The sequence below is a fragment of the Thermobia domestica genome, chromosome 15 (genome assembly GCF_964235325.1).
Source record: "Thermobia domestica chromosome 15, izTheDome1.hap1.1, whole genome shotgun sequence".
Lineage (NCBI taxonomy): Eukaryota > Metazoa > Arthropoda > Insecta > Zygentoma > Lepismatidae > Thermobia > Thermobia domestica.
The window spans coordinates 39,679,394-39,706,677 of NC_137468.1; the positions used below are offsets into that span (position 1 = coordinate 39,679,394).

Here is a 27,284-nt window from a genome sequence, read left to right on the forward strand (position 1 = left end):
TAAATGAATAAATATTTTATTTTCAATAATCATACAATAATTGTGTACTTTATACTTGAGAAATTATCATAGTTTTTTATACAGTCGATCTTCCTTGTACAGGGTGGTCCGGAAGTGGGCCTACCCCCCCCCCCTTTAGTTTCAACAGTATAGTGTTAGTTATGGTAGAATGTCTGCGGACAGTTACTTTGAAGTTTTAAGAGTCTTAAGAGTCATAAACATTGATCTGATCAGCTTCCATGTCGTAACACAGCTGACTTCGGCGCCAAGTTCTCTGTATTACTCCAACTTCACTGCAAATAACTGTTACCAAGCAGAAAGCAAATGAGCATGGATAGAAATGTTGCCAGACAATGCCAAGCAATGTTACCAAACAAATGTGGATAAAATCTAAAGCCGTCGGAAAACACCAATTAGAGGTACGCCCACTTTCGGTCCACGCTGTACAATTAATCAGATGGAACATTAGTGCATTTCTAGGTATTAGGTCACACAGTTAGCTGTTGTCATTCTTCTTTATATTTTGGCATTCTTTTGTGGGAACTATATATATAAATATACAATGAAGAATTCAACAAACAGTCATAACGTTACTATATTTTCTGAGAAAGGCATATTCCTGAACTCAATGTGAGTAGTCTGATTTCCAATTAAGCATAAGTGATCCCACGTTTAACTTCAATACATTTTCGATGCTGAAAGTAGATGCTCCAAAATATATATTAGATTGGTGTGATGAAGTGTAAGGTCAGTACAATGATCTGTTAATTGAATAAAATGCATTTAATTATTTAAGAATACATCATCTGATTGAAACGAAATAATCATTGTATAATGTTTTCTCTAGATCTTAGTTTGAAAGTTCCATCACAAGGCTATCGTAGTGAGCAGGCTAATCGAAGTACAGAGGTCACTGGACAACACGTAAAACGGAATTTTCGATGTGTGCCTAGATCACAGTCTGAGCAATTAACTAATTTCAACAGTGGCTGTATAAATATAACGAGAAGCCTGATAGAGGTCTGCACGGGCTGGAATTTTTAGCCCGGCCCCGGCTCGACCCGTGAACTTATAATGTATGGCCCGACCCGAGTCCGAAATATGTTTTAGCATTTAGGCCCGAGCCTGGCTCGATCTCGTGAGATAATCAAATAAGCCTGAATTACAAAAACTTAATAATTAAATAAAACGCAAAATTGTATTTTTATTTACAGCAATTAGAGGTTTAATTTTACAGCTGTGCTTTAAAAGTTCTCCAGAAAGTCCAGTTCTCCAGAAATATCATTGTACAGTATATTTACAAAGTTAGGCCCGAAAAAACCTGAGAAATATGGTTTATATTTTAAAATTTACGGTCCGAGCCCATGCAAACCTCTAAAGCCTGATAATGAAAAGTAAATAGTTCCTACAAAAGATGTTTTCTTCAATGTCACCACAACACACCAGAAATAAGTATCATTAGATCCATATCTGACATAATGATGATCATAAGGGGAAATCGAAGTTATCATGTTCTCTCCTCTTGTAGATTCACATAAAACACTAAACGAATGATTCTTGGAGGGACAGGTATACATTTTCGAGCTTCATATACACTTTCTCATCAGTATACCGGTATACAAGGTAAGATAGTAAGTAATAGCTAGGTCGTAACAGGAAACCCAATATGTATCTAACAATACATCACTGGCACAGAGAAATCCATACTTTCTATAGCCACCACAAGATACCATCGTTGGCCGATGAATACAGAGAGTGATACAGAAACTATCAATGGTAGATGAGCTGTTCTCGGAAATGGGAATAAGGCAGTTGGAGTAGTACCAACAGCAAATTAGCAGTGAGAAAATCTAGAAAATGTTAGGAATTATGGGAGCTTGAATAGGAACGTACTCTTAACATATAGAAGTGCTGCTGGGTTGCTGATAAAATTCCAGCGTGGGAGAATAGCTAGTGCCGACACATCATGTACAGGAATCTAATTGAGTGTCCAGATGGACGCTGCTCGTGTCGTGATATATGCATCGTTAGAGGAGGGTAGGGAATGGAGGCTGATGGAATTACAATCGCGAATAGCATTGATTGGCAACTATGCATAAAATTTTACAAGATAATTTGAAGATGTGCGAGATTTCTGCATAGATTGAAATAGCATGGAATAGACGGAGTTCTGCATAGATTCTGCATAGAGTGTCCATAAATTAATGAAATGCAGAAATAGACACTTTACGTAACATATCGTGTAAACCTTGAACGATGCGAATATAAGGGTGTGAAGTTCTTGAACACAATCAGTGCTATTCATGAAACGCGGGCCTGATTGTATAAATCTAAACTGAAACGGCAGTCAATGGACGATAGTTTGGTCATAAAAGCATGAAGTCAGCAAACTTCCGTTCCATGAAATTAATGGTCATTTTAGCGGATAATATAGGTGTGATAGTGCATCATTACGTCCCATACGGTAAGAATTTTGAATGTCGAGCATTAAGTTCAGAGGTTACGCAATAACATACACAACGTGATTCTAGGTGAATGCCGTCCTGCTTTGCTACACACTGAAATTATTCTGCATAACAATGCAACTGCTTATAAAGTGTCGCGACCCTTTTTCGACGCTAAAGATAGAAAGTTCTGGAACACCCATTCTACTTATTGCTGACTGCTGCTACATGGAAAACGCTTGGATACAAAAGAACACATTGTTGCTATCTTCTAGCACCAAACTCTACGACTGGTGAAATGTAATCTGGATTAGATGCACCATCTTTTTCATGGTTGGTAACGAATGATTGATGGCTGAGAAAGTGTTAATATTGGAAATGTCATTGTTATGGTAGAGGAATAAAGCATTGTGTTGAGAAAAAAAAAATATTGCTCTTTTCTGCTATCGTCCTTGTCCCACCATCCATTACGATTTCCTACTAAATACTCTGATTTGACTACATACTTTGTCACTTGCATACTTTCTGTTGTGCAACTTCCTTGCCCTAAGAAATATGTTGATTTAGCTAGTAACACTCGTATATGCATAAGTTTACAGTATATGTATAACCTTAACAGAGCTTACAGCAGCGTATGTGTGTAAGCAAGATGCATTACATCATCAGTCATTCTCGTAAGAAAACGAACTGACTGAAGGCAAGCTAACATCCAAAGTCACTACTCTACTATGGACTTCCATGTCTTCTCGATAGTATTTAATAAAATAAGATATTCACTACCATAAAGTAATTTATTGAAGAATTCCATTAGCATGCGGCGTATTGTCCAACTTTTCCACTTTGAGCCATAGACCACCCTTCACAGCGGAAAAGAAAGAAAAGTTGTCCAACTCAAGAGGAACTTTCGTCTTCTCTGAAACCAACACCTTAAAATTATTCAGAATGTTGACGATTGCCACCTTTGACTGCACTTGGGAAAATCTTTGACCTGCAAAATAAATATAACATATTATATATTATCATGAAGCTTATTCAGAACGATTATTTTGAGAATCATAATCGTAATCATAAGTCAAGAAATATTAAAGAGGTCACTCCTTCCATTCAGGGTGTGTCATATAAGGCTTAAGGATTGAGTGCAGGTAAACATTCACACTTTTCAGATTTCGACACATACCAGAAGTCATTATCACGCTCCCTCTGATTTTCAAAGGATAGTTGTATTGAGGTATACAACGTTAACTGTAGAACATAATCTCATTTATTTATTTATTTATTTATTTATTTATTTATTTATTTATTTATTTACACATATTTCTGGGAATTATCATCATTTATCGTCTTACACCCGTGACGTATAATGTCCATTGGCAAGTATCTATTTGGGGTAAAAGAAGTAAGGAATCAGGAAGCGGCTTGGGCCCTGTATGATAGGTATAATTTTGATATTTGCCTGGTATGAATGAGGTAAAAACTCAGGAAAAACTTCACTCAGGACGGCTGGGCTTAAAAAACTTACACCTTTTAGACCAGGTATCCCCAAGCACACAAGCACACCCGGTCCGGTAACACTAGTACTAAAAACGAGAGAACAGTGTAGGTATAGTGTCATGCGGAGCCACTAGAACAGAATCGAAGCTGGTGAGGCAATAGATGCTTAGAAGGTCAGCCTCGATGAAATTTTTAGTATTTGTTTAGATAAATATATATTTAAAAATGAGCAGTCAAGAATGTAATTATTCCGTAATAAATAATAAATAAATCAGTTTTATAGTTTGTCATGTTCTGCCATTTTCCTCTCACTATTAATTTCTGCCTCTTCTAAGAAATCAGAGAATACGGCCTATGACGTAGTAATAATTCTTTTCAATACCATCCATTAGCTCTAGCGTTTTTCTTCCCTTCAGTCTCTGACCTTCCACTATACCTTCTATCAAGGCCTCCAAGATACAGTTTATTTTCAAATAACCATTTAACCAGTTTCTTGTACCCCTTCTAATAACATCCAATTTTATTCTTTTCTTCTCTACTACTCTTAGGAATTTCTTGTTGGTTTGCTGAGTCTACAGAAGATTCTTCAATATATATATATATATATTGTACAATCAGAGACTCAACTTCAATACTATGAGTTTGCAAAGTAATTATAGACCTTTACAACAAGATTGTGATCCGTATACAGCAATTAACATCCGCTATAAAGGTTTAGAATCCTGCATTGTTGTGAAATAATGAATTTAGACTGTTATTGTGAAATAATTCACCGGTTCATAGTAAGAAATTAATAATACTTTCATTCAACAAGACAACACTACCGCGCACATAGCTAAGTAGTCCATTATGCCAGTGTTAGAGGTTTCCTGAGATCTAAGAATTTGTAGCTAACCTGTTCTCCGGACTTAAGCTCACCAAATGGTTACTTCTGAGGTTATACAAAAAGTAATGCTTATCAAGGATCTCTCACACACATAATAATTTAAAATTAGCGGTAGTTTAATTTCGCTGTAGTGAAGACCTTTAAACTCACCAGATGTTTACTTCTGTGGTTATACAAAAAGTAATACTTATCAAGGATCTCCTACACGCTCTAGTAATTTAAAATTAGCGGTAGTTTAATTTAACTGTAGTGAAGACCCTTAAGCTAACCAGATGTTTACTTCTGTGGTTATACAAAAAGTAATGCTTATCAAGGATCTCTCACACACATAATAATTTAAAATTAGCGGTAGTTTAATTTCGCTGTAGTGAAGACCTTTAAACTCACCAGATGTTTACTTCTGAGGTTATACAAAAAGTAATACTTATCAAGGATCTCCTACACGCTCTAGTAATTTAAAATTAGCGGTAGTTTAATTTAACTGTAGTGAAGACCCTTAAGCTAACCAGATGTTTACTTCTGTGGTTATACAAAAAGTAATGCTTATCAAGGATCTCTCACACACATAATAATTTAAAATTAGCGGTAGTTTAATTTCGCTGTAGTGAAGACCTTTAAACTCACCAGATGTTTACTTCTGAGGTTATACAAAAAGTAATACTTATCAAGGATCTCCTACACGCTCTAGTAATTTAAAATTAGCGGTAGTTTAATTTAACTGTAGTGAAGACCCTTAAGCTAACCAGATGTTTACTTCTGTGGTTATACAAAAAGTAATGCTTATCAAGGATCTCTCACACACATAATAATTTAAAATTAGCGGTAGTTTAATTTCGCTGTAGTGAAGACCCTTAAACTCACCAGATGTTTACTTCTGAAGTTATACAAAAAGTAATGCTTATCAAAGATCTCTTACACGCTCTAGTAATTTAAAATTTCGCTGTAGTGAAGACCCTTAAACTCACCAGATGTTTACTTGTGAGGTTATGCAAAAAGTAATGCTTATCAAAGATACCCTCACTTGCTCTAGGAACTTAAAATGCTATTCGTGATTTTACCAGAAACATTGCACACGTACAATTTATGAGAAACTTCGAGAAAGAGTATAAAGGTGTGTTTATGAGGACCATTCCCAACAACTATTGTAAGTGTACGTATTGATGTTCTAGAACACGACAGGTGTCTAGTTAGTTTTCGAATGCACTATATGAAATACACTAAGTAGGCTTAGTGGTGAACCAACACCATGTGCGTGGAATTTGCCCGGGTTCTCCCGTTTTCTCCAACTTTCTTCATTATATCATTTCCTTCAGGATTATTATCACCATCTTCCTTATCTTCGAAGCATAAACATTGGACATCAAACTAATAGAAAAAGAAAAGAAAGAAAAAAGGAACAGGAGGAACAAGAAGAAGAAAAGAGAAATGAAGTACAACATTACCTATACAAACTCTCGGTCCATATCCAAACCCAAGTAACGTAAAATTTGGACGCTTTTTCTTGTTCTCTTCTGTGAATCTATCTGGATCGAACTTCTCAGGGTTAGGATAATACTTAGGATCATAATGAAGCCCAGATACTGAAACAATAACAGTGCTGCCCTTTTCAATGACGAGGTCAGAATCAGGAATCTTATACCGTTTAGTGCATTTTCTATTCAAAACAGAAAGAGTCGGATATTTACGGAGAGTTTCTGGAAAGAGAAACATACAAGAAGTTCATTAATTCTTGAAACGAAAATAACATTAAATAAATTATAAATATACTTAGTTTCATGTCACGCGGTGTAATTTTAAAGTCAATTTGCATTAAAATTCTGGCAAACACAGTATCAAGACATCATTACCATTATAGTTGATTGTAATTCTCGTGTAACGCTGCTGTGTTGCCAATAGGTCATTGTAATCTGAGTGGTGAATTACTTTTTAACAATGTATATATAAACAATACAAATAAGTAACTAACCTAATAAAAGTTATGTTAGATTTTCATGTTGTTGCAGTATAATAACACCTTACACCAAGGATCTTATAAAATAGAGGAACTGCCCATACAACAAAATCGTGAAGCCATACGTCACAGCTTCGCCACACCTACTCTGCCCTCTCTGCGCCACTAATATCGCAATGTTTCGAGCCAACAATCATGGCGGAAACGAGAGTAGCCTATCAGACATGCCGGCTAAGACTATGCTCAGTTGTTTTTTGGCTTCATTGAGTTCATACGATGAAGATACGTGTGGGCAGATCCTCTATTTTATAACATCCTTGCCTTACACATTCCATTTCAAGATAAAAAAGAAGAGATAGTATCACGTTTACACCATGTGAAGATATTTAGATTGTATGGTATCACATTCTCTCAACTAATATTGAAACAGGAAGTGTAGTAGGTTCAATAGAGTGGAGATGTAATATGATGTTGGTACGCTTAACTGATTAAGAAAACAGCCTTTTTTCCTAATTTACTCTATAGAAGTCAACATAAAAACACCGGGAGTGGCTGATTTCTGCCATTTCCGGTTTTAACAGAAAGTTTAGAATGTTAATGTAATATATTCTTGGCATGCTTACTGATTGCAGGGAATCGCTTCTCGACATTTATTAAATTTTTACTTTATGGCGATTAACGTTAAAACCGGAAGTGGTTGATTTTTTCTGCTTCTAATTTGAATAGAGAGATATCTCTCATTCTAACCTCTATGTAGATCAATATGGAAGTTGGAGTGGATTTCGATTGCTTCTGGTTAGTTTGAGAGTAAGATTGGTAAGATTGGTTTGAGAGTAAGATTGGTTTGAGAGTAAGTAGAGAGATAAGATTGGTGATGAAAGGTATTCTTGGGACTCTGGATCGATTGCAGAAAATCGATTCTCGCAATCCATGGCCATTTTTGCTTTATAATGATGAACGTTAATCCTTTTAAGTTTTTTCGGTCGTTTTCGACCGATATTGTAGTGCCTCAAAGATTCGATTAAAAGAGAACTAAGGATGCTATTTAGTTCCGGTTTTTTTTTTCTATTTTCCAAGAGAGAAGGCATTCAAGAAAGCCTTGGAGGGGTCTATACGCTTCCGAGTGTCAGAATATAGGGGGTATGACGTCATCAATTTACAAATTCCCTTTTTTTTTTATTTTTTTTTTTTTACTGAGGTTTAACTTCAACATTTTTTGGTGAGCTTCTCTTTAATCCTAGAATCCTAACATTTTCCCTAAACAATCAGTCGACCAATTAGTTTTTATGAGAATTTTTTCAGATCTCTTCGTCAACACGGAAGGGGGGTTCAAAGCAGGGTGCGAAATCATTTGAAAATGGTGGGGGGGAAGAAGTTCAGCGATCCACACTAATGCTTCGTGGAGCCTCCAAAAAATTAAAATATTAATGGATTAATAATAATAATAATAATAATAATAATAATAATAATAATAATAATAATAATAATAATAAATGTTCAAACTAGTCGTAATTGTTATTTAAAAATACTTTAATGTTATTTATTCATTTAACAAAAATTGGTAACTTATCTACTGCATTTAATATACACTTCGGTGCGTATGGTCCAGGGTTAGACTCTAGTGGGAGCACAGTACCTTTGTGTTTACCATTATATTGAAGATTACATTCGCGAAAATAGCAGTAGAGATATATAAGTCAGAAATAATAGTCCCTGAGAACCGATGTCCTAACCAAGCATTAGAACTACTAACTTGAAGCGCTCCACGTGGCAAGCCATAGATCCTCATGAGCTGTAGAGTCAGAGTATAGTTTTTATTATTATTTATGAAATTCTCGTTTCTTCGCTACGTACGTAGTGTTTCAGTTTGGTCGTTCAGGTATACGGTCACCTTTGTAAGTCTAAATAATACTATGTATCTATATTGTATTATTAGCAAGAATATATTATTATAAATAATGATTTCAATACAAATACTTGATAGACAACAAAAAGCCGTGTTGCCTCAGTGGTAGAGCGCTCTCCTCAGGTGCGTGGAATCATCGGCTGGATCCTAGCTCGCGCCAAATTCTGTTTGCGGTATACAAACAATCGTGTGGGGGTTTTCTCGGGGTCCTCTCGCTTCCTTCCATTATCCTAATCAACCATTATAATTCATCTCATCATGACCGTCTTCCTTAGCCGTAGTGAATATTCATAGGACGTTAAACTTTAGAAAATAAAAGCACAAACACTATAATACGATTTATTTGCTGATTTAAGTTTAATGACCCTTTTCAGCAGCAAGGCTATGAAATGTGGACTTACAGTTTAAGGTGAAATCCGAACCACTGTAATCGTTCAAATTTTTGTCCTGCGGCATCTGTGACTCGCGATACTTTTAAGTGTTGCAGCTGTAGATGACTTACTGAACACCTGGTAAAGTTCGCCTAACAAACATGCAAAGTTGTGAACAGCATTCACAACACCAAAAACTCTTTCAGAAACAAGATCAATTCGATATGCCATGCAGTGTACGCTAATTAGGCACGGGTTGACATTTCTTCTAATTTGAGCAGCAACACTTTCGTTTCTCCCAGTAAACACTGCATCCCCGTCCGAACTAAATCCAACCAGTTTTTCTTTAAGATTAAAAATATCTATGCCATCTTCGGAAAATGCTTGAATAATTTTCACTTTAAGGGATTTTTCATCGGCAATTTCTACAGGCACTAATTTATAAAAACGACAACAAGGTTTATTTTCTTCGTCCACATATGTTCATATAACAGCAAGTGCTTATCCGCAAACCTGTTTGTAGGTTCGTCCACTGAAATTGAAGAACAATCTGTTTGAGAAATTTTACCAATTTTGCATGCAACTGGTACGCTAGAGAATAAAGGTCTTCATCTCGTCAACAACCGAAAAAGTTAAACACCTGATCCTTTTACAAATAAACTACGTTTTTCTAAAACAGCATGCATTTAAAATTATTGTTTGTCTGAAAATTTTCTTTATAGACCTACTTATATTTTCCTATTAAGGTGTCCCCCCTTACAGATTTTGGTGAGGGGGAAAAGCAAGTGTAAAATTTTTGGTGGGGGGGAAATCCCTCCCGTCCCCCCCGGGATTTCGCACCCTGGTTCAAAGGGACAAAAGGGTAAAAAAAAGGGATATTTTTGACCAAAAATCCCACTTTCGCGATTCTTGCTCCGCTCGGCTACATGATAGGGACATTTGAGTGATACTTTCTGAAAGCCTACTCGATTCTGAAGAGAACGACGTATGAGTCATCATCCTACGATAATTAGGAACGTGTCAGGTAATTTTTGAAGTTTGTATAGTATCCTTGGGAAATTTCGGAAATATTCACAGAAGAGGAAAATATTTTTCCCGCACTTAGTATTGAAGATAGGAGATTGGTATTTGGCACAAGTAATTAGTGCCACAAGTAATATTTTTTAGAGTGATTTTCAGATCTTTATGTTAACCCTGGGCCGCGCCAGAGGGCCTCAAAATGGGGAAAAGGGATTTTTCTGCAAAATTCCCTATTTTCCTCACTTGTAACCTCCGTAGGAACGTCCTAGGGCCATGCGGGTGATACCATCTATAAGCCTACTCTATTTTAAAGAGAACGACGTATGTATCATCATCCTACGATAATTAGGAACGTGTCAGGTAATTTTTGAAGTTTGTATAGTATCCTTGGGAAATTTCGGAAATATTCACAGAAGAGGAAAATATTTTTCCCGTCCTTAGTATTGAAGATAGGAAATTGGTGTTTGGCACAAGTAATTAGTACACTACGTAGTATTTTTGAAAGTGATTTCCAGATCTCTATGTTTACCCAGGGCCGCACCAGAGGTCCCGAAAACGGAAAAGAGGGATTTTTCGGCAAAAATCCCTATTTACTCAATTTGTCCCTCCTTCGGGACGTCCGAGGGACATGAGGTTAATACAATCTGGAAGCTTGCTCTATTCTGAAGAGAATGGTGTATGAATCGTGATCCTACGATAATTAGGGACGTGTCAAGAAATTTTTGAGATTTATATAGGGTATTCTGGGAAATTCTGGGAATATTCGCAGAAGAGGAAAATATTTTTCTCGTCCTTAGTGTTGAAGATAGGAGATTGGTATTTGGCACAAGCAATTAATATACTACGTAGTATTTTGAAGGTGATTTCTGGATCTCTATGTTTACCCAGGGTCGCGCCAGAGGCCTCCAAACCGGGGAAAAAGGGATTTTTTCAGCAAAAATCCCTATTTTCTTTAATTTTTCCCTCCTTACGATCATTAGGGGCGTGTCAGAATTTTTTTAAAATTTGTAGGGTGAATGTTAGGGAAATTTTAGGCGTTTTTTGACGCTCTCTCAAAATGGGTAAAAAATTTTCCCGCCCTTACTATTGAAGACAGGAATTTCGAATTTGTCACAAGTAATTAGTACACTACATAGTATTTTTCCAAATTTTTGGAGGTTTGTGCGCAGACCCAGTAGGGCCTCAGGGGGTCCCAAACTTTGAAGAAGTTTTTTTTTGGTAAAAAATCCCGATTTTCCCTCAAATAATTCCCTTCTGGCATATTATAGGGACATGTAAGTGGTACCGTTTGAAAGGCTGTTCCATTCTGAGAAAAACGAGGTATAAACTATGATCCTAGGATAAATAGGGATGACACTGTCGCTGCTTATCTGAGACTCAAGAAAAACGCCGAAAAAGGCAAGAATTTAAAAGGGTTAAAGGCGGAAATGGTTGAATTTGCTACCACTTTTCCTAATTTTTACCCCTCCTAACTGTTGCTTGAATTTGCTCCTAACATTTGACTCCCATACATCCTGACTAAATGTTGAGGGGACCTATCAAGCAGTTCTCTCCTGCCAGACTTACAGAGGGATACGTGGACAGCATAAAATTTATAAAAGAATTTTGATAAACCAAACTTTTTTTTTTTTAAAAAAAGAAAAGTAGCCTGTTGGTGAGTTTGGCCGTTACAGTTAGACGAGAATATAAGCAAGAACATGTTAATCCAGACAGGAACTGCTACGACCTACTGCTTAAATGGCCTGAATACAACTATACAGAACCATTCTTTGAGTTTTGTGTAGAATTATTTACATTTATACGCTCTTCAGATTTTTAGAGGCTAAATTTAAAACTATTACGACGATTTAATTGCAACTTAAAATCTGTATTATTTTCATTTAATTATTTCAAAAGAGTACAAGGGCCATGATCATAGTCCTAATCACATTTGAGCATTAATATTTGTGTCTTTCGTAAGTAGTATATTGTGATTATATAATTGCAACTCAAACTATACTGTTGCCATTTAATTACTTGAAAATGGGTAGTGACTATGTTGAACATGAACGTGATTTCCTGTTTTACTATTATTATTATTATTATTATTATTATTATTATAACAAGGACCGTATTAACAATAAATAATGTTGCAGTTATTTACAAAGGTATCCAAGGAACTTCTGTCGTTTTTGTGGAGATCTGTATTCTATTGGCCCTCACACCGTGAGTTGAATGCGAACGGAGATAAGGCGAAGGTCAGTTGTTGATGTTCGTATATCCAACATACTACCTGGTTGTGGCAGTTCAGTTACACCATGAACCGCCTAAGGACAGAGTGAACATAGGACCTCCACATAGCGTCATAAGGGCGTGTATGATGTACAAGTTCAAACTGGGGTCAGACACAGCTGCAGCGGGCCGTAAGATATGCCAGGCCTTTGGTGAGGGTGTCGTGACTACACGGACAATGCAGCGCTGGTTTAACAAGTTTAAGGACGGTGACGAAACATTCGAAGACACATCACGTGACGGGAGACCAACACATGTACAAAATGAAGATCTTCAGGCAGCAATTGAGGCGAACAGTGGCCAGCCATGTGAGGAACTGGGACTGCAATTCAGTGTCAATGGAAAAACAATTCGGCAACATCTCAATCAACTTGGAAAACACTGTAAGTTGGGTCGATGGATCCCACATGATTTGACTCCGGGCCAGAAGGTAATGCGCGCAGACACTTGTGTTTCTTTGCTGTCTCGTCTAAGAAACGAGCGATTTCTGGACAGGGTGTTGACATGTGATGAGAAGTGGGCCTATAGGAAGCTCCACAGCGCCGTGATTATTGGTTAGCATCCCGTGAACTGGTTCCAAACCAGCATTGCACCAGAAGAAGATCCCCTGTGTGTTTGGCGGATTGCTCGCGGCATCGTGCATCGGAAACTGCTAGCAGCAGGTCAGAGCATCAATGCAACTGCGTACTGTCAGGAGATGAGACGCGTTCAAGAAAAATTCAAAACTCTGGAGTGAGTACTTCTGAATCGCAAATGAGTCCTCCTGTTAGAGGACAACGCTAAGCGCCACGTGGCTAGGATGACCCGGAACACCATTCTACACCTTGGATGGGAACACTATTGCATCCACCGTACTCTCCGGACATTTCATTGTCTGATTATCACCTGTTTCATTCCTTGGACAATCACTTCCGAGGATGCCAGTTCAAATCCCTAGTAGAGGTGCAAAATGCGCTTGATACCTTCTTCGCTTCACGGCCTACCAAGTTCTACCTCGATGGAACCCGTTGCCTTCCAGAACGTTGGCAGAAGGTCGTCGAAAGCTGATGAGCAATATTTTTGATCTTCCAGGCACGACTTAGGTGACATATCGATGTTCGAAGGTGGTGGTTGAAAAAGAAACAGAACTTTCGTGATTACCTTTATATATAAAATCCAGAACTATAATATTTATTCCATGTCATTCGCAATATAATTTAGTAGCTAACAAGGGACATCACTCAAGTGTCCGGCTCCGATTTCAATGATTTTTTTTTCTGATAGAGGGCATGTATGCATTATTTGTGATGACAGAAATTTTTACCACGGTGCATGTTTTCTATTTTTAAAAAAATAATTTTTAAGAGTTGTGATGTGGTTTAAGAGATTACTGCAGATGTTCCTTACTACCCTTTGTAACGGAGTATTAATGAAAAAGGCCAAGAACAACCATGTGGATACATATAAGGCCTAGGAGAACTTCATATGGTAGATATGACCTTGGCTGCAGCCATCTTGAAATCCGCCATTTTTAATTAAGGTCAAGTTTTTTAAATAGGAATAGGGCAATATGATACATAATTTCGATCTAGAATTTAATCAGGAAAATAATGGTGAAATTAGTTTTAAGATACCTACATTTGGGGAAAAGTTACTGTCATATTAATTGCTTATACTTACTATGTGCATAAGTCCCTTACCTCCGCTTGTAACCCGCGTATTAATGATAATAAGTGGATAAAAGCTTCGGTAATACATATTATGCGTAGAGGGAAGGGTAACCTTGACGGCAGCCATCTTGAAATCCGCCATTTTGAATGAAAGTGAAGTTTTGAAAAATAAAAACCATAGCATGTGACACCTCATTTTAAAAGCAAATTTTTCCAAAAACCCAATGGCATGCTTATTGTTGTTCTCTATGTTAGATGCATATCCCAACACTATTCATGAACTGACAAATCGCAACTCTTAAAAAATGTAATAAATTTAGAAAACATGAGCCATGGCAATAAATGCAAAGTGTCAATTGGAATCTTAAAACATGCGTTGAAAATTAGGAGTGTTGCCAATTTGAAAGATCGAATAATGAACGTTTGGTGCACATTATAAGCAGTCCTAAATTCATACTGGTTAACTGCAGAACAAAAATAAGCATACCATTGGCTTTTGGGGAAAATTTACTATTAAAATGAGGTATCACATTGTATGGTTTTCATTTTTTAAAACTTCACTTTAATTCAAAATGGCGGATTTCAAGATGGCTGCCGTCAAGGTCATACCTACCGTACGACGTCCCCCTAGGCCTTATATGTATCGACATGGTTGTTCTTCACTTTTTTTCATTAACACATTCCGTTTACAAAGGGTAGTAAGCGAGTAAGGGACTTCAGCAGTAATCTCTAATAACCACATCACAACTCTTAAAAATTATATATATATATATATATATATATATATATATATATATATATATATATATATATATATATATATATATATATATATATATATAATAGAAAACATGCACTATGGCAAACATTTCTGTCATCACAAATAATGCATACATGCTCTCTATCAGAAAAAATCATTGAAATCGGAGCCGAAGACTTGAGTGATGTACCTTGTAAGCAACATGAACATACTATAAAGTTATCTCGTATAGATATAAACTATAGAGAGTTATTACTGTTTACTTTAAGGACAATGCAATATTTTAACAAGGTTTATCTATCGTCAACCCACAAAAAGAAACTACCATTAAGAAGCCATAACCATATTTAGATTTGAGCAATTAATATTTGTGTAACAGCAAGTTGGTTGATGGGGTAGCAAGTAGCGGTTTCTTGCAACCGATTAAATGTCCTATAGACCTATTTCCATCCTTCACTCCCTACCAAAACCGGAAGTGGTAAAAATCTATGACAACTTTATGTTTCAATATTGATCTACACAGAGCAAGAACAATAAAGAAGCATATAGTAAGGAATGTTTTTTATTGTAATCAATTTAACGTTCTCAAAATAGGTACCATTTTCTCTCTTAACTCTTTATTGAAACCGGAAGTTGCGAAAACCAAATATTTCTTATTTCAACGTTGATTACATTCAAGTAAAAACAGTAATAGATAATTATTAGCGGTTTCGTGCTATCAATTGAGCCTCCCAAGCTTTCTACTACCACTTAATCTAATCTACTAAACTCTAATCTCTCTATTAAAACCAGAAATAACAGAAATATAGTAAAACCACTTCTGGTTTGAATAATAATTGAAAATAATATCACGCTATAGAAAGGAAACTCTTTCAATTGGTGTACACGTAATATTGCTACTTTTTCTCTGTCTTTCTCCCTAGACAACTGTTACGCGGAATACGTACCTGTAAACACTCTGTCAACGTATTCCATTTGAGACATTGCTTCATACGTTAATTGTCCGCCATTTCGTTTCAATACTGTTTGTATCTCTTCCCTTAGTTTGTCCTGGATATCAGGATTGACTGCCAACTCATACATGATGAAAGCAAGTGCTTTAGACGTCGTTTCAAAGCCAGCTTCGAAGAAAATCATTGCCTGAGCCATTATGTCATTGTCGTCAAACTCTGCAAAAGAACGGAAACATTTTGTTGATCATTTGACATTTGGTTTAATGTGTGTAGCATGAAATATATACGAATTATTAGTAAAGCATATATGAAATTCAAAAGTTATAATGTATTACTAGCATATATATCGACATAATACAGGGTCTTCCGAAAAGAATCGTGGGATTTCGTTTTGCTGCTGTGTAGGAGTGATAGGAGTTGGGCGGGGTTGAATGATACATCATTCCCTTTGGTAATTCAAATAGTTTATTAAGTGCAAAAAACAAATGTAGTGCTACCAGACTCTATTGTACTGTTACAACAAAAAACATGTTAAAGTGCGTTTGCATGTCAGTAAGTTTCTTTGTGTGGTTAATTCAGAGCATGCCACGTCCTGTCGATACATCAGCCACTGTTGGGCATGTCGGTCGTATTAGAGTCAAGTACCTTGTTGATTCTTGCTTTCATGTGGTTCAGTTATCGATTTTTAACACGATACTTAATGTCTTTGATAAAACCAACGGTGTCAGATCGGGGCATATTGGCGGCCAAGAAATAGGTCCTTGACGTCTGATCCACTGATATCCAAAATCAACATTCAAAACACGTGAAATAATGTGAGCGAAGTAAATATGTGCCTCATGGTACTGGACGATAATTTTAAAGGTAGATTTGTCCACTGCCTCGATTTGTGGGAAAACAAACAGCTACTTTAAGTTTGGGTACGCACTTAATATTTTTTCTTAGTCACAGTATAGTGGATTCTAGTAGCACTGAATTTACTTTTGCAATGACAGGGGAAGTTCGGGAGAAAGCACTCGCCTGTAGAAAAACTAAGCATGCCATTTGAAGGACCAATTCATGCTGATTACAATAAGCTAATAAACTTCCTGTACGGTTGAGAGCTGTTCGAGATATTCAACTTGGAAATTTATATTTTAAAAAAAATAAGTATATACACATTTAAACGCGTTAAGTACAACATTATAGCAATGAATATTGACATACGAATTGAAATCTATCGGAGGTAACAGGAAAAAACTGTTTTCCAATAGCTAACAGGTTTGTTAGTTAAAATTAGTCATTATACTGTTCACAATAATGATGGTTAGTGATGAAAATTGATCACTGTTGTTCTCCAGTTCTACGAAGAAATAATGCAAGCAAAAGACTTCCTTGCACCATGAACATTTTATATTTGCAATTACGTTGCATCTGTCAAGGGGACAGTTCGCATAACCAAAGTGAAAAGCAAATTCGACAGGTGATTCGAAAGGTATATAATTTGTTCTGTAACCTGCCTTGTAGAACGCAAACTGAAACAATCCAATGTACCGCGATGATCGGAACTGATTCGTTAACGGGGATACGAACTTTATTTGATTGTTTCGTTGGTGGATCATAACGTCCGGATGAAGAAGTTTCATACTATGTATGTACAAATCTCCTGCCATAATTTTTGATTAGTCGGAATCCAAACACATCCAACACATGTTGTACAAATCGTGTGCAGTTCTTTGGTATTTCTCAACCATTACGTCTTTGCCATCCGTCATCCAACGTGTAATGGACAATTTGTCTGACAGTGAAAATGGACCCCAGTGATCAAGTAGTAACAAGTTCAAATCATCAAAACTGCATAATAACCATAGGTCGCTAGGAGGCACAATCGTGCATTTAATGTTGAATCTCTAAAAAAATTTTCAACCGTACAGGAATTTTATTAGTTTGTTGTAATCAGCATGAAATGGTCTTTCAAATGGCATGGTTAGTTTATCTGCAGGCGAGTGTTTTGTCCCGAATTTCCCTTTTGAGCCCTACAATTATTTTTCGAAGACCTTGTATTGTTGTTAAGTTGCACATAAGAGTAACTAGAAGGATGCACTGTGTGATACAATACATCGTGTATCTAAACGATGAACCCAATTTCAGGATCTATTTGATATCACGATTCACATGTGTACCTATCCGAGCTATGGCCTAGATGTTGCCTCAAATGGAACAATAACGAAATAATCGGGACTCGAACCCAGAACAACATGTACCAAATCCTTAAACACTATCCATTAAGCAATACAGAAGCACATAGGGGAAGGATGATTCCTGTAATTGTTATCCAAATTGGAATATTGCTATACTCTCTGAAAATGAAATAAAATTTAATAAAGGATACAATTTTGTGTAGACTATAAAGGATACTTATATTTTTCTGTAGTGTCACAAACGTTGGGTTTATAAAGTGCTGGATCAAGATCCAATGTAATCTACAGCACTAAAACTCTTCTAATTAATTAGTGAAGAAACAGTTTTTAAAAAGTCTTACCTATTTTCTTATTTCCCTCGTTGGACCATTCAGTTTGTTCTTCAGTAGAGTTTGCATCTGGTTCATCACTAATTTTCCCAAATTTCTTCAGTTCCATCAAAGTATCTATGAAGTCATTTCTCTTTATGTTGTTATTTACCCGATATTTGATGCTGTTCAGTACGACAGATTTTATGAAGTCTTGAACTTCTTGCGGATTAAACCTTAATCTTAGTATCTCCATTATATGTGGGGCAGAGAAGAACAAACCAAGTGTCAGACACCGCAATCTAGATGGTTCAAAGATTTTAGAACCCAGTTTTCTAAACTCTGAGTCAGGGTTCTGAATAGCATTGCTCTCAACCCCAAACGCACACGAACATATGGCATCGGTTGAATATTTGGCCATAAGTTCTTGTATATCCAGTGATTGTCCTTCGTGTGCTGCATTGTCCAAAAACTTCTGGAGTTCTTCTCCGCATCGGTTCACCAAATAAAACATTTTCCTGAGTTTGCCAGTCGTAAAAGACGGTGATAACTTGCTTCTCATGGTTTTCCACTTTTGACCTTCCATTACAAACAGATTTCTATTGGCCATCGGATCCGTTGAGTCATGGGCAGCAGAAACGTGATCGACAAAATGGTCAAAATCTTTGACAAATACGTGTTTAATCAACTCTGGATCTCGTATAAGCAGTGCTGGTTTGTTTAGCATAAAGACACCTCCAAAGCGATGACCTTCCAGCTCATCGTATAAATTTTTAAAGACATCAAGTGCACTTTTTCTGAACAACAGAAGATCTAGCCAATTTCCCACAAATGGTAAAGGTTTTACATACTTCACATTTTTCTTTTTCCAGTAATCCAAATCTTTTGTGAGATACCAATATAGAAGAACAAACGTTGTCAACAGTATTGCAAGAACATCCGCTAAGTATGTTTCAAAAATTAATGCCATTCTTCGAAAATGTCAGTTAGCTAAACCCTTATGTGATTTTTGAAAGTATAAAAATTACAATTACTACTACTTTTAATTGCAAAAAAAATTATTTTTCACATCAAGGAATCGTCTCTAATGACTTCACTTTGCCCCCTTTTCTGACACTTCTTAACTTTAATGGTGCAATTTACTAAAATTTTCAATCTTTGTGATGTAAGCTTTAATTTGGTTTTTGGACAAATTTTCTGAAACAAAGGAAATAAAAATGAATATTAAAACATGTTTAATTAGATAACCTTATAATTTTATCAGTATGTCAGCGTTAAATTAATGTTCATAATATCAAACAAACATACTAGTGTAAGGTTTATTATGAACATAGCCTTCGACTAACTGAGCACTTCCCTCCTAGCGTTATCTAAGACTAACTGAGCACTTCACGTATCATCTAACATAATAGCATGTTATAATAATTGCCAACCCCTTTTTCCCCGTCAAATTTTGAAAAATGCTTCCTTAGTGGTACCTAAAGTCAGAAATCCTATTCTTCTCATGTCCCTAACATATTTCTAGTCTTAAATGATTTATAACATTATAACAATAGCTACGCCCACCCTCTCTTCTTCCCTTCTGAAAGAAACATTTAAAAAAATCCTGAAACACTTTTATAATTAACATGTCTCTACTCCCAAATGCTCTCGAGATATGAATGTTATTACAACAATTAAAACTCCCACAATTTTCTTCCCTTCTAAGCAAGGGCGTCGATTTCTCAGTCATTTTTTTTTGGGGGGGGGGCATTCAGATGCAGAAAGCATATATGACGGTTTTAAGACAAATTGCATTCAAATTATGCCAAATATTGTAAATTTACAAATACAATGAGGGGGCCCACATGAGCTTTGGGGGACCCGGGGACCCGGGGCCCCTCGGCTCTCCCAGAATCGGCGCCCTTGCTTCTAAGGAAAACATCGAAAAAAAAAACACATCCTTAATTGTTCTAAATGAAAAGCCTAAACATCGAATTTCGTGCCTATATAATCTTTAGGGCTCTTGAGATATAGCCGTCTTATTTTTAACAATTGCAACCCCGACAACGTTTTCCTTGCCGCCTTTTTTTTTTCTACCTTTCTAGCGGAAAAATAAAACCCGCTGTGACATGTATCTAATTATTTTAAATGAAATGTCTAAATACAAAATTCGTTTTTAATTTTAATATATTTCGAGATATGGCTATCTTAATTTAAATATGGCAACACCGACTTTTTTCCTATCCGTTTTTTTTTTTTCCTTTGTAGAGTGAACATCAAAGACCGCTGAAACACGTCTTTAGATGTATATTCGAAAAAAAGAAAACTCTACACACGTTTTCATTATTTTCTCCAGTAGTTAGTTGAGGTTCTCTATACACATTTGCTGCTTAGCTATTCAACATTCACAGCAAAAACTTATAGCACGAGAAACCACACTAACCTAAGCATATCGTCATTTCGCTATAAGGCAAATTTTTGCATTACTTTTAAACTTTGAACAACATCTTGGTAAGTTTTTAGCCTGTACTTTTCCAACTTAACGTCCTTCTGTCTTAAGACCAATTGGGAATGATTTATTGGTATTTGAAGATATAATTTCGTTCAAAAAGCCACGCAGTATCTAAAGCTTTTACACGGTGGATTGAGCTTCATCAGCTAATGATCAAATGTGTAGATAGGGTAATAAAAGAACGAAATTGTTTTCTCAGATAACTAAGTGTATACACCTAACCTCGCACACAATGTCTAAAAAAAGTTCTAAACGCTGCATTTCGGAATTTCAAATTTCACGTTAAAGCGCTTATTTTAATTCCAGTTGTAGGCGTAACATAATTTCCGTTTAACGAGGGGAGATTAACACTTTTTAATTTCTAAATTCATGGGATCGTGCAATATTTCCATTTAATAAGGGGTCTGTTGAAGATAGTTTTTGTTGAATATCTATATCTATATCTATATCTATATCTATATCTATATCTATATCTATATCTATACCTATATATATATATATATATATATATATATAGAGAGAGAGAGAGAGAGAGAGAGAGAGAGATACAGACGTGGACAAATTAAAATCAAGCTTGATATGAAATTTCAAGTTTAACGTCCCATCGAGGTTAGGGAGACAGTAATGACGATAATGAATAAAATGTGTAATAAAGAAAGTGGTGGAAACGGAAGAAGCGTTAGAAAACTTACACACACGCGATATTTTTTGCACCAAAAAGCATGTTTGACACAAGCTGGGACCGAACTAGGGATCCCAAGCACTAGAGATGAAGGCTCTATCACTGAATATTTTAAGGACTAACAGTATAGTGTATTAATTCCTTCTCATGTATCTTACAGGTTAGATGAGATTATCACATGTGTTTTTAATCTTCAAGAAGCAAATGAGAGCTCATTTTGAACATTTATACTGTAGTTTTGTTATTACTTAGGTATATAATAAGCCTATTTATTTACATTTATTAACACTATTATGTTAATGTGTCCCTGCTTGTTTTGTCTCCAGGCACACTAAAGATACTGGACACAAAATCGGTAAACAGTGTTCCAATTTGAAAATTGGTTAAAAGAGAATTGAGGAGGGATTGTTATCGAAATTAGGGTGTGTATAGATGCAGGTAGCAGTGGCTTCTACAATATTGGAAAAAGAGAAATTTGTGACACAAAGATTATTTGTTCTCCGAAACGGACAAAAGTTGAGGTATTACTGACGTCCATAAATAAAATTTAGATCAAAATAAATAAATATTTTGGAGGTTTGCGTCGTGCGTTAGTCGTGTTGCGAAGGAATTGAAATAACCAAAGATCATCTATTTCGGGTGGAAGAGAAAATTTGACTAAAACGATCTACAACAAAGATCCCTTACGTATTCAACACACGGCTTCGCTTTTAAGCTTCTTCTTCTTCTTCTTTTTTTAAATAACTTTATGATGTCAGTAGACTGTATATAATGCTACGTCATTTGATCTTTTATACTAACTTCATTTTTCTGGTGTGATGATATTTCCATCTTTTTAATCTTTTCTTCTTTTCTTTAAGGCACATCATGACAGCTATAATCTATCTAATTTGCTGACCTGGTACCCTTGAACTGTCTTATATTTCTATTTTTTTTTTCTTTCTTCAGTATCATCGTCTTCCTGTTATTGACAACATGCTAAATTACAGTCCAGCGTAATACAAGGACTACGGCCGTTATTTAATTGAAAATAATTCTTATTAAAATAAATATCAATTGTTCATTAATTTAAAACTAGTGATACTATGCATTGCACAAGCCAGCAAAATGTTTTTAAGGAGTTTGGTTCTCAAAGATTTTTTTTTATTTTTATATTTATTTTTCTATTTAGAGAAAATGAAATTAAATATTTGAGTTTTACGTCTCACGATTATGCCGGCTAGGCTAAAGGAGACGGTGATGATAAGAAATTAGTGTAATGGTCGAATGAAGAAAGTGGAAGGAAACGATAAAAGCCTGAGAAAACATGCATACGGTGTTTTTGCACCACAAAGTCAACCAGGGACCTCATGCACCAGAGATGAACACTATCACTGAGCCACCGCGGCCCCCTTATTTAGATGGTTGTATGCCCGGGTAAAAGTGGATCTGAAAAGGTATGGGGACAGTGGGTAGCAGCATGACGTCACGCCGTCCCCCTTCCTATCTGCCCATTGCAATTTTTTAGGAACTGGGGGACACTGTACATATTTTTGGAGGTTAGGGGACGACGTTCCCCGCGTTCCCCTCACTTTTACCCCCTTGTTGTATGATTAATTCTCTTTCTCATTGTTGATTGATTTCAACTCTGGCATGTGGATTGTTGAGGGACAATATAATTGTGAAGTTAACTGATTTAATATTGCCGAGAATTACAAAATAAAAAGACACTTTATTTATCACAAAGTGTATTGAGTGGGGACTCTGAGATGTCACATCGGTAAGAATTAAATTTTTAACGCTACAAACTATGGGAAGATAATTAAATTCCTAATATACTTATACTGGTAAGGGATACACATCTCCTCAATATATTGGATGCGACCGCTCCCCCTCCAAAATTTACCATTATATTAAGAAACCAAAAGTCCATAACAAAAATCGAGTCTCCGAATTGCGAACTCGGGAATTAAAATGTCTGCATACAAAAACATTTCACATACTTCCCAACTCAAAGTGTAGATCAGTAGTTCCCAAACTGGAGGCCGTGGACAACGAGTAAGAAGAGGGAGGGAAAACTACTGACAGAAATAAACTACTACATTAATAAAATACAAGTATTACAAGTGTTGTAACACAGAGGCGTTAAATTAAATGCTGTACTAACACAAAATAACTACCGTAAACTGGGTATACTTTGTCCCGTTTTTCTTTATTTTCAAAATTCTCATTCTAATATCTCGTAAGATTAGGAAGGTAATTTAATGAAATTTCTCCTAGTTAAAATGTAGTTCTTTGGCTTCCTTTTGAAAGCAGTAAAATAATCAGTGTGACCAAGAATGATTATTGTAGTTCCAATTTTTTTGATACCATGCAAGAATTTTCGAGGTTGGGGTAACTTTAGCTCATTTGTCAAAATGACTAATTAATACACGAAAGTGTTATTGTAGCACTGTATTTAAGAAGCAGAAGAGAAGAACAGAATATTGTAAACACATTGGTGAAATTATCAATGTTTTTACTTAATTTCAATCGAACGAGAAATATCGTCTGATGAAAATATTTATATTCTACTTGGATGAATACGACACATCTATAAAGGAATGATACAAATTTCTGAATACTTAACTTAAAATATCTGTACTACAAACAGGGGTGAAATCACTTTGTTTAATTTAGAGGCAAACAAAAGTATCGTTCAATGTAAATCTCTCCAAGTAGATGAATATTTAACATCCGAAAATAAGAGCACCATATTCGTCATTGCTTTAGCTTACTTTACCGGTACCAGAACTCAGTTTTAGGAAAAATTACTTGCAATTCAGGCACTGTATAATATCCTCTTTTGGAAGCTAATGGAGATTAATCTTCTTTATTACATCGCACCATTTGTACACCATTTCGTCTTTAATATTGGGCCATTTCCAATACCAAAATATGGACCAATTTTCCCCCCAAAATTGGACCAATGTTACAACACACAATGAAATGCTTAATAGTTTGTGCGTAATTGAACAAATATTTAAGGCGTAAGCTTGTTAATATTCGTTAATGAACTTGTTTTTACATTCTACTTACCTGTGCATTTGGGATTAGTCACTTCAATACAATGAACAAAAGTTGTAGAACTTGAAATATGATAAATGTTTACTTGCTAACAATTGCTAGCATTTTGCTTCTCACGTTCTGGAAACAAATCCCTAGCGCCAATGTTCATGTGTTCTCAATGTTGCAATACTTCAATCCACAACTTCTCTTACTGATAGAAACCATAATAACCATGTAGAAAACAACTAAATTTTTTTCTTCCTTTGGGCCAAAGTTGCCTTTAAAGGGCTCAAGTATACCCAGTTTACGGTATTGAGTAAGAATTGTGGTTCCATTATAAGAACAAACTTGATTTTTAAAAAAGAATTAATACTGCACTAGAATGGTACTTAAAAGTTTTCCTGAAAATGCATTTTTTTAAAGTAAAAATTATTATTATTATTATTATTATTATTATTATTATTATTATTATTATTATTATTATTATTATTATTATTATTATTATTATTATTATTATTGATTTGAGAAATAAATATCGCATCTGAAATAGCAAAGGAATAGGCCTAAGGAACGGTAAGAATGTGGTGGTGAAAGGGGTGGACTAGAAGTGTGCAGGGTTTACGAAGGGGAGCGCAAAACAAAGTTGCTTTATGCGAAGTTCCTAGAAAGAGTTCTACAGATTGCGTATGATATACATTGTTCTTGTCATTGAGTTTTTAGATCAGAAAAATCAAAGTAAGAAAGATAAGGAGTTCAATCTGTAAGACAGTTGAAAGAAGAAGAATCTTGATGAAGAAAGAGAAGAATTCAACCTGTTCAGGATGAAGAAAGATAAGAAGTTCAACCTGTAAGTCAATTGAAAGAAGTAGGTTTAAGATGAAGGAAGAAAAGCAGCGCAACCTGTAAGTTAGTTGGAAGAATAATCATCAAGATGAAGAACGATAAGGAGTTCAATCTGTAAGGCAGGTGAAAGAAAAAGGATCAAGATGAAGAAAGGTAAGGAGTTCAACCTGTAAGACAGTTGAAAGAAAAAGAATCAAGATGAAGAACGATAAGGAGTTCAATCTGTAAGGCAGTTGAAAGAAGAAGAATCAAGATGAAGAACGATAAGGAGTTCAATCTGTAAGGCAGGTGAAAGAAAAAGAATCAAGATGAAGAAAGGTAAGGAGTTCAACCTGTAAGACAGTTGAAAGAAGAAGAATCAAGATGAAGAACGATAAGGAGTTCAATCTGTAAGGCAGTTGAAAGAAAAAGAATCAAGAAGAAGAACGATAAGGAGTTCAATCTGTAAGGCAGGTGAAAGAAAAAGGATCAAGATGAAGAAAGGTAAGGAGTTCAACCTGTAAGACAGTTGAAAGAAAAAGAATCAAGATGAAGAACGATAAGGAGTTCAATCTGTAAGGCAGTTGAAAGAAAAAGAATCAAGATGAAGAACGATAAGGAGTTCAATCTGTAAGGCAGGTGAAAGAAAAAGGATCAAGATGAAGAAAGGTAAGGAGTTCAACCTGTAAGACAGTTGAAAGAAGAAGAATCAAGATGAAGAACGATAAGGAGTTCAATCTGTAAGGCAGGTGAAAGAAAAAGGATCAAGATGAAGAACGATAAGGAGTTCAATCTGTAAGGCAGGTGAAAGAAAAAGGATCAAGATGAAGAAAGGTAAGGAGTTCAACCTGTAAGGAAGTTGAAAGAAGAAGAATCAAGATGAAGAAAGGTAAGGAGTTCAACCTGTAAGGAAGTTGAAAGAAGAAGAATCAAGATGAAGAAAGGTAAGGAGTTCAACCTGTAAGACAGTTGAAAGAAGAAGAATCAAGATGAAGAACGATAAGGAGTTCAACCTGTAAGGCAGGTGAAAGAAGAAGAATCAAGATGAAGAAAGGTAAGGAGTTCAACCTGTAAGACAGTTGAAAGAAGAAGAATCAAGATGAAGAACGATAAGGAGTTCAATCTGTAAGGCAGGTGAAAGAAAAAGGATCAAGATGAAGAAAGGTAAGGAGTTCAATCTGTAAGACAGTTGAAAGAAGAAGAATCAAGATGAAGAACGATAAGGAGTTCAATCTGTAAGGCAGATGAAAGATAAAGGATCAAGATGAAGAAAGGTAAGGAGTTCAACCTGTAAGACAGTTGAAAGAAGAAGAATCAAGATGAAGAACGATAAGGAGTTCAATCTGTAAGGCAGATGAAAGATAAAGGATCAAGATGAAGAAAGGTAAGGAGTTCAACCTGTAAGACAGTTGAAAGCAGAAGAATCAAGATGAAGAACGATAAGGAGTTCAATCTGTAAGGCAGGTGAAAGAAAAAGGATCAAGATGAAGAAAGGTAAGGAGTTCAACCTGTAAGACAGTTGAAAGAAGAAGAATCAAGATGAAGAACGATAAGAAGTTCAATCTGTAAGGCAGGTGAAAGAAAAAGGATCAAGATGAAGAAAGGTAAGGAGTTCAACCTGTAAGACAGTTGAAAGAAGAATCAAGATGAAGAAAGGTAAGGAGTTCAACCTGTAAGACAGTTGAAAGAAGAAGAATCAAGATGAAGAACGATAAGAAGTTCAATCTGTAAGACAGTTGAAAGAAGAAGAATCAAGATGAAGAAAGATAAGGAGTTCAACCTCTAAGGAAGTTGAAAGAAGAAGAATCAAAAGCTTGTTACTCTTCTTGATCTTCAGCACGCAAAGACATGACATTTGGAATATGTTTGACACAAAATTTGAATATGCTATTCTTTTACAAGTTCAAGTTCACACATTAGAGAATAGAAACTTACCTCGAACTTCAACAATGTCACACTAATCAATAAGAAGCACAAACTATAAATGCAAAATGGAACGAAACTAACTGTGGATTTAAGTAAAAGAGATTTCACCTAGGTCACTACATTCAGCGATAACCTTTCTTCAA

The 27,284-nt window shown here is 35.8% G+C and overlaps 1 protein-coding gene across 1 annotated transcript; it reads right to left on the reverse strand.

Annotated features, from left to right (window-relative positions):
- On the reverse strand, positions 1 to 27,284 carry LOC145670984 (cytochrome P450 6k1-like). The gene is made up of 5 exons (XM_081739612.1): positions 27,151 to 27,284; positions 18,224 to 19,387; positions 15,697 to 15,918; positions 6,264 to 6,515; positions 1 to 3,432 (listed from the first exon to the last, which is right to left on the reverse strand). The coding sequence occupies exons 2-5, from the start codon at positions 19,158 to 19,160 to the stop codon at positions 3,236 to 3,238; spliced, it is 1,608 nt and encodes a 535-aa protein (XP_081595738.1). The 5' UTR covers positions 19,161 to 19,387; positions 27,151 to 27,284; the 3' UTR covers positions 1 to 3,235.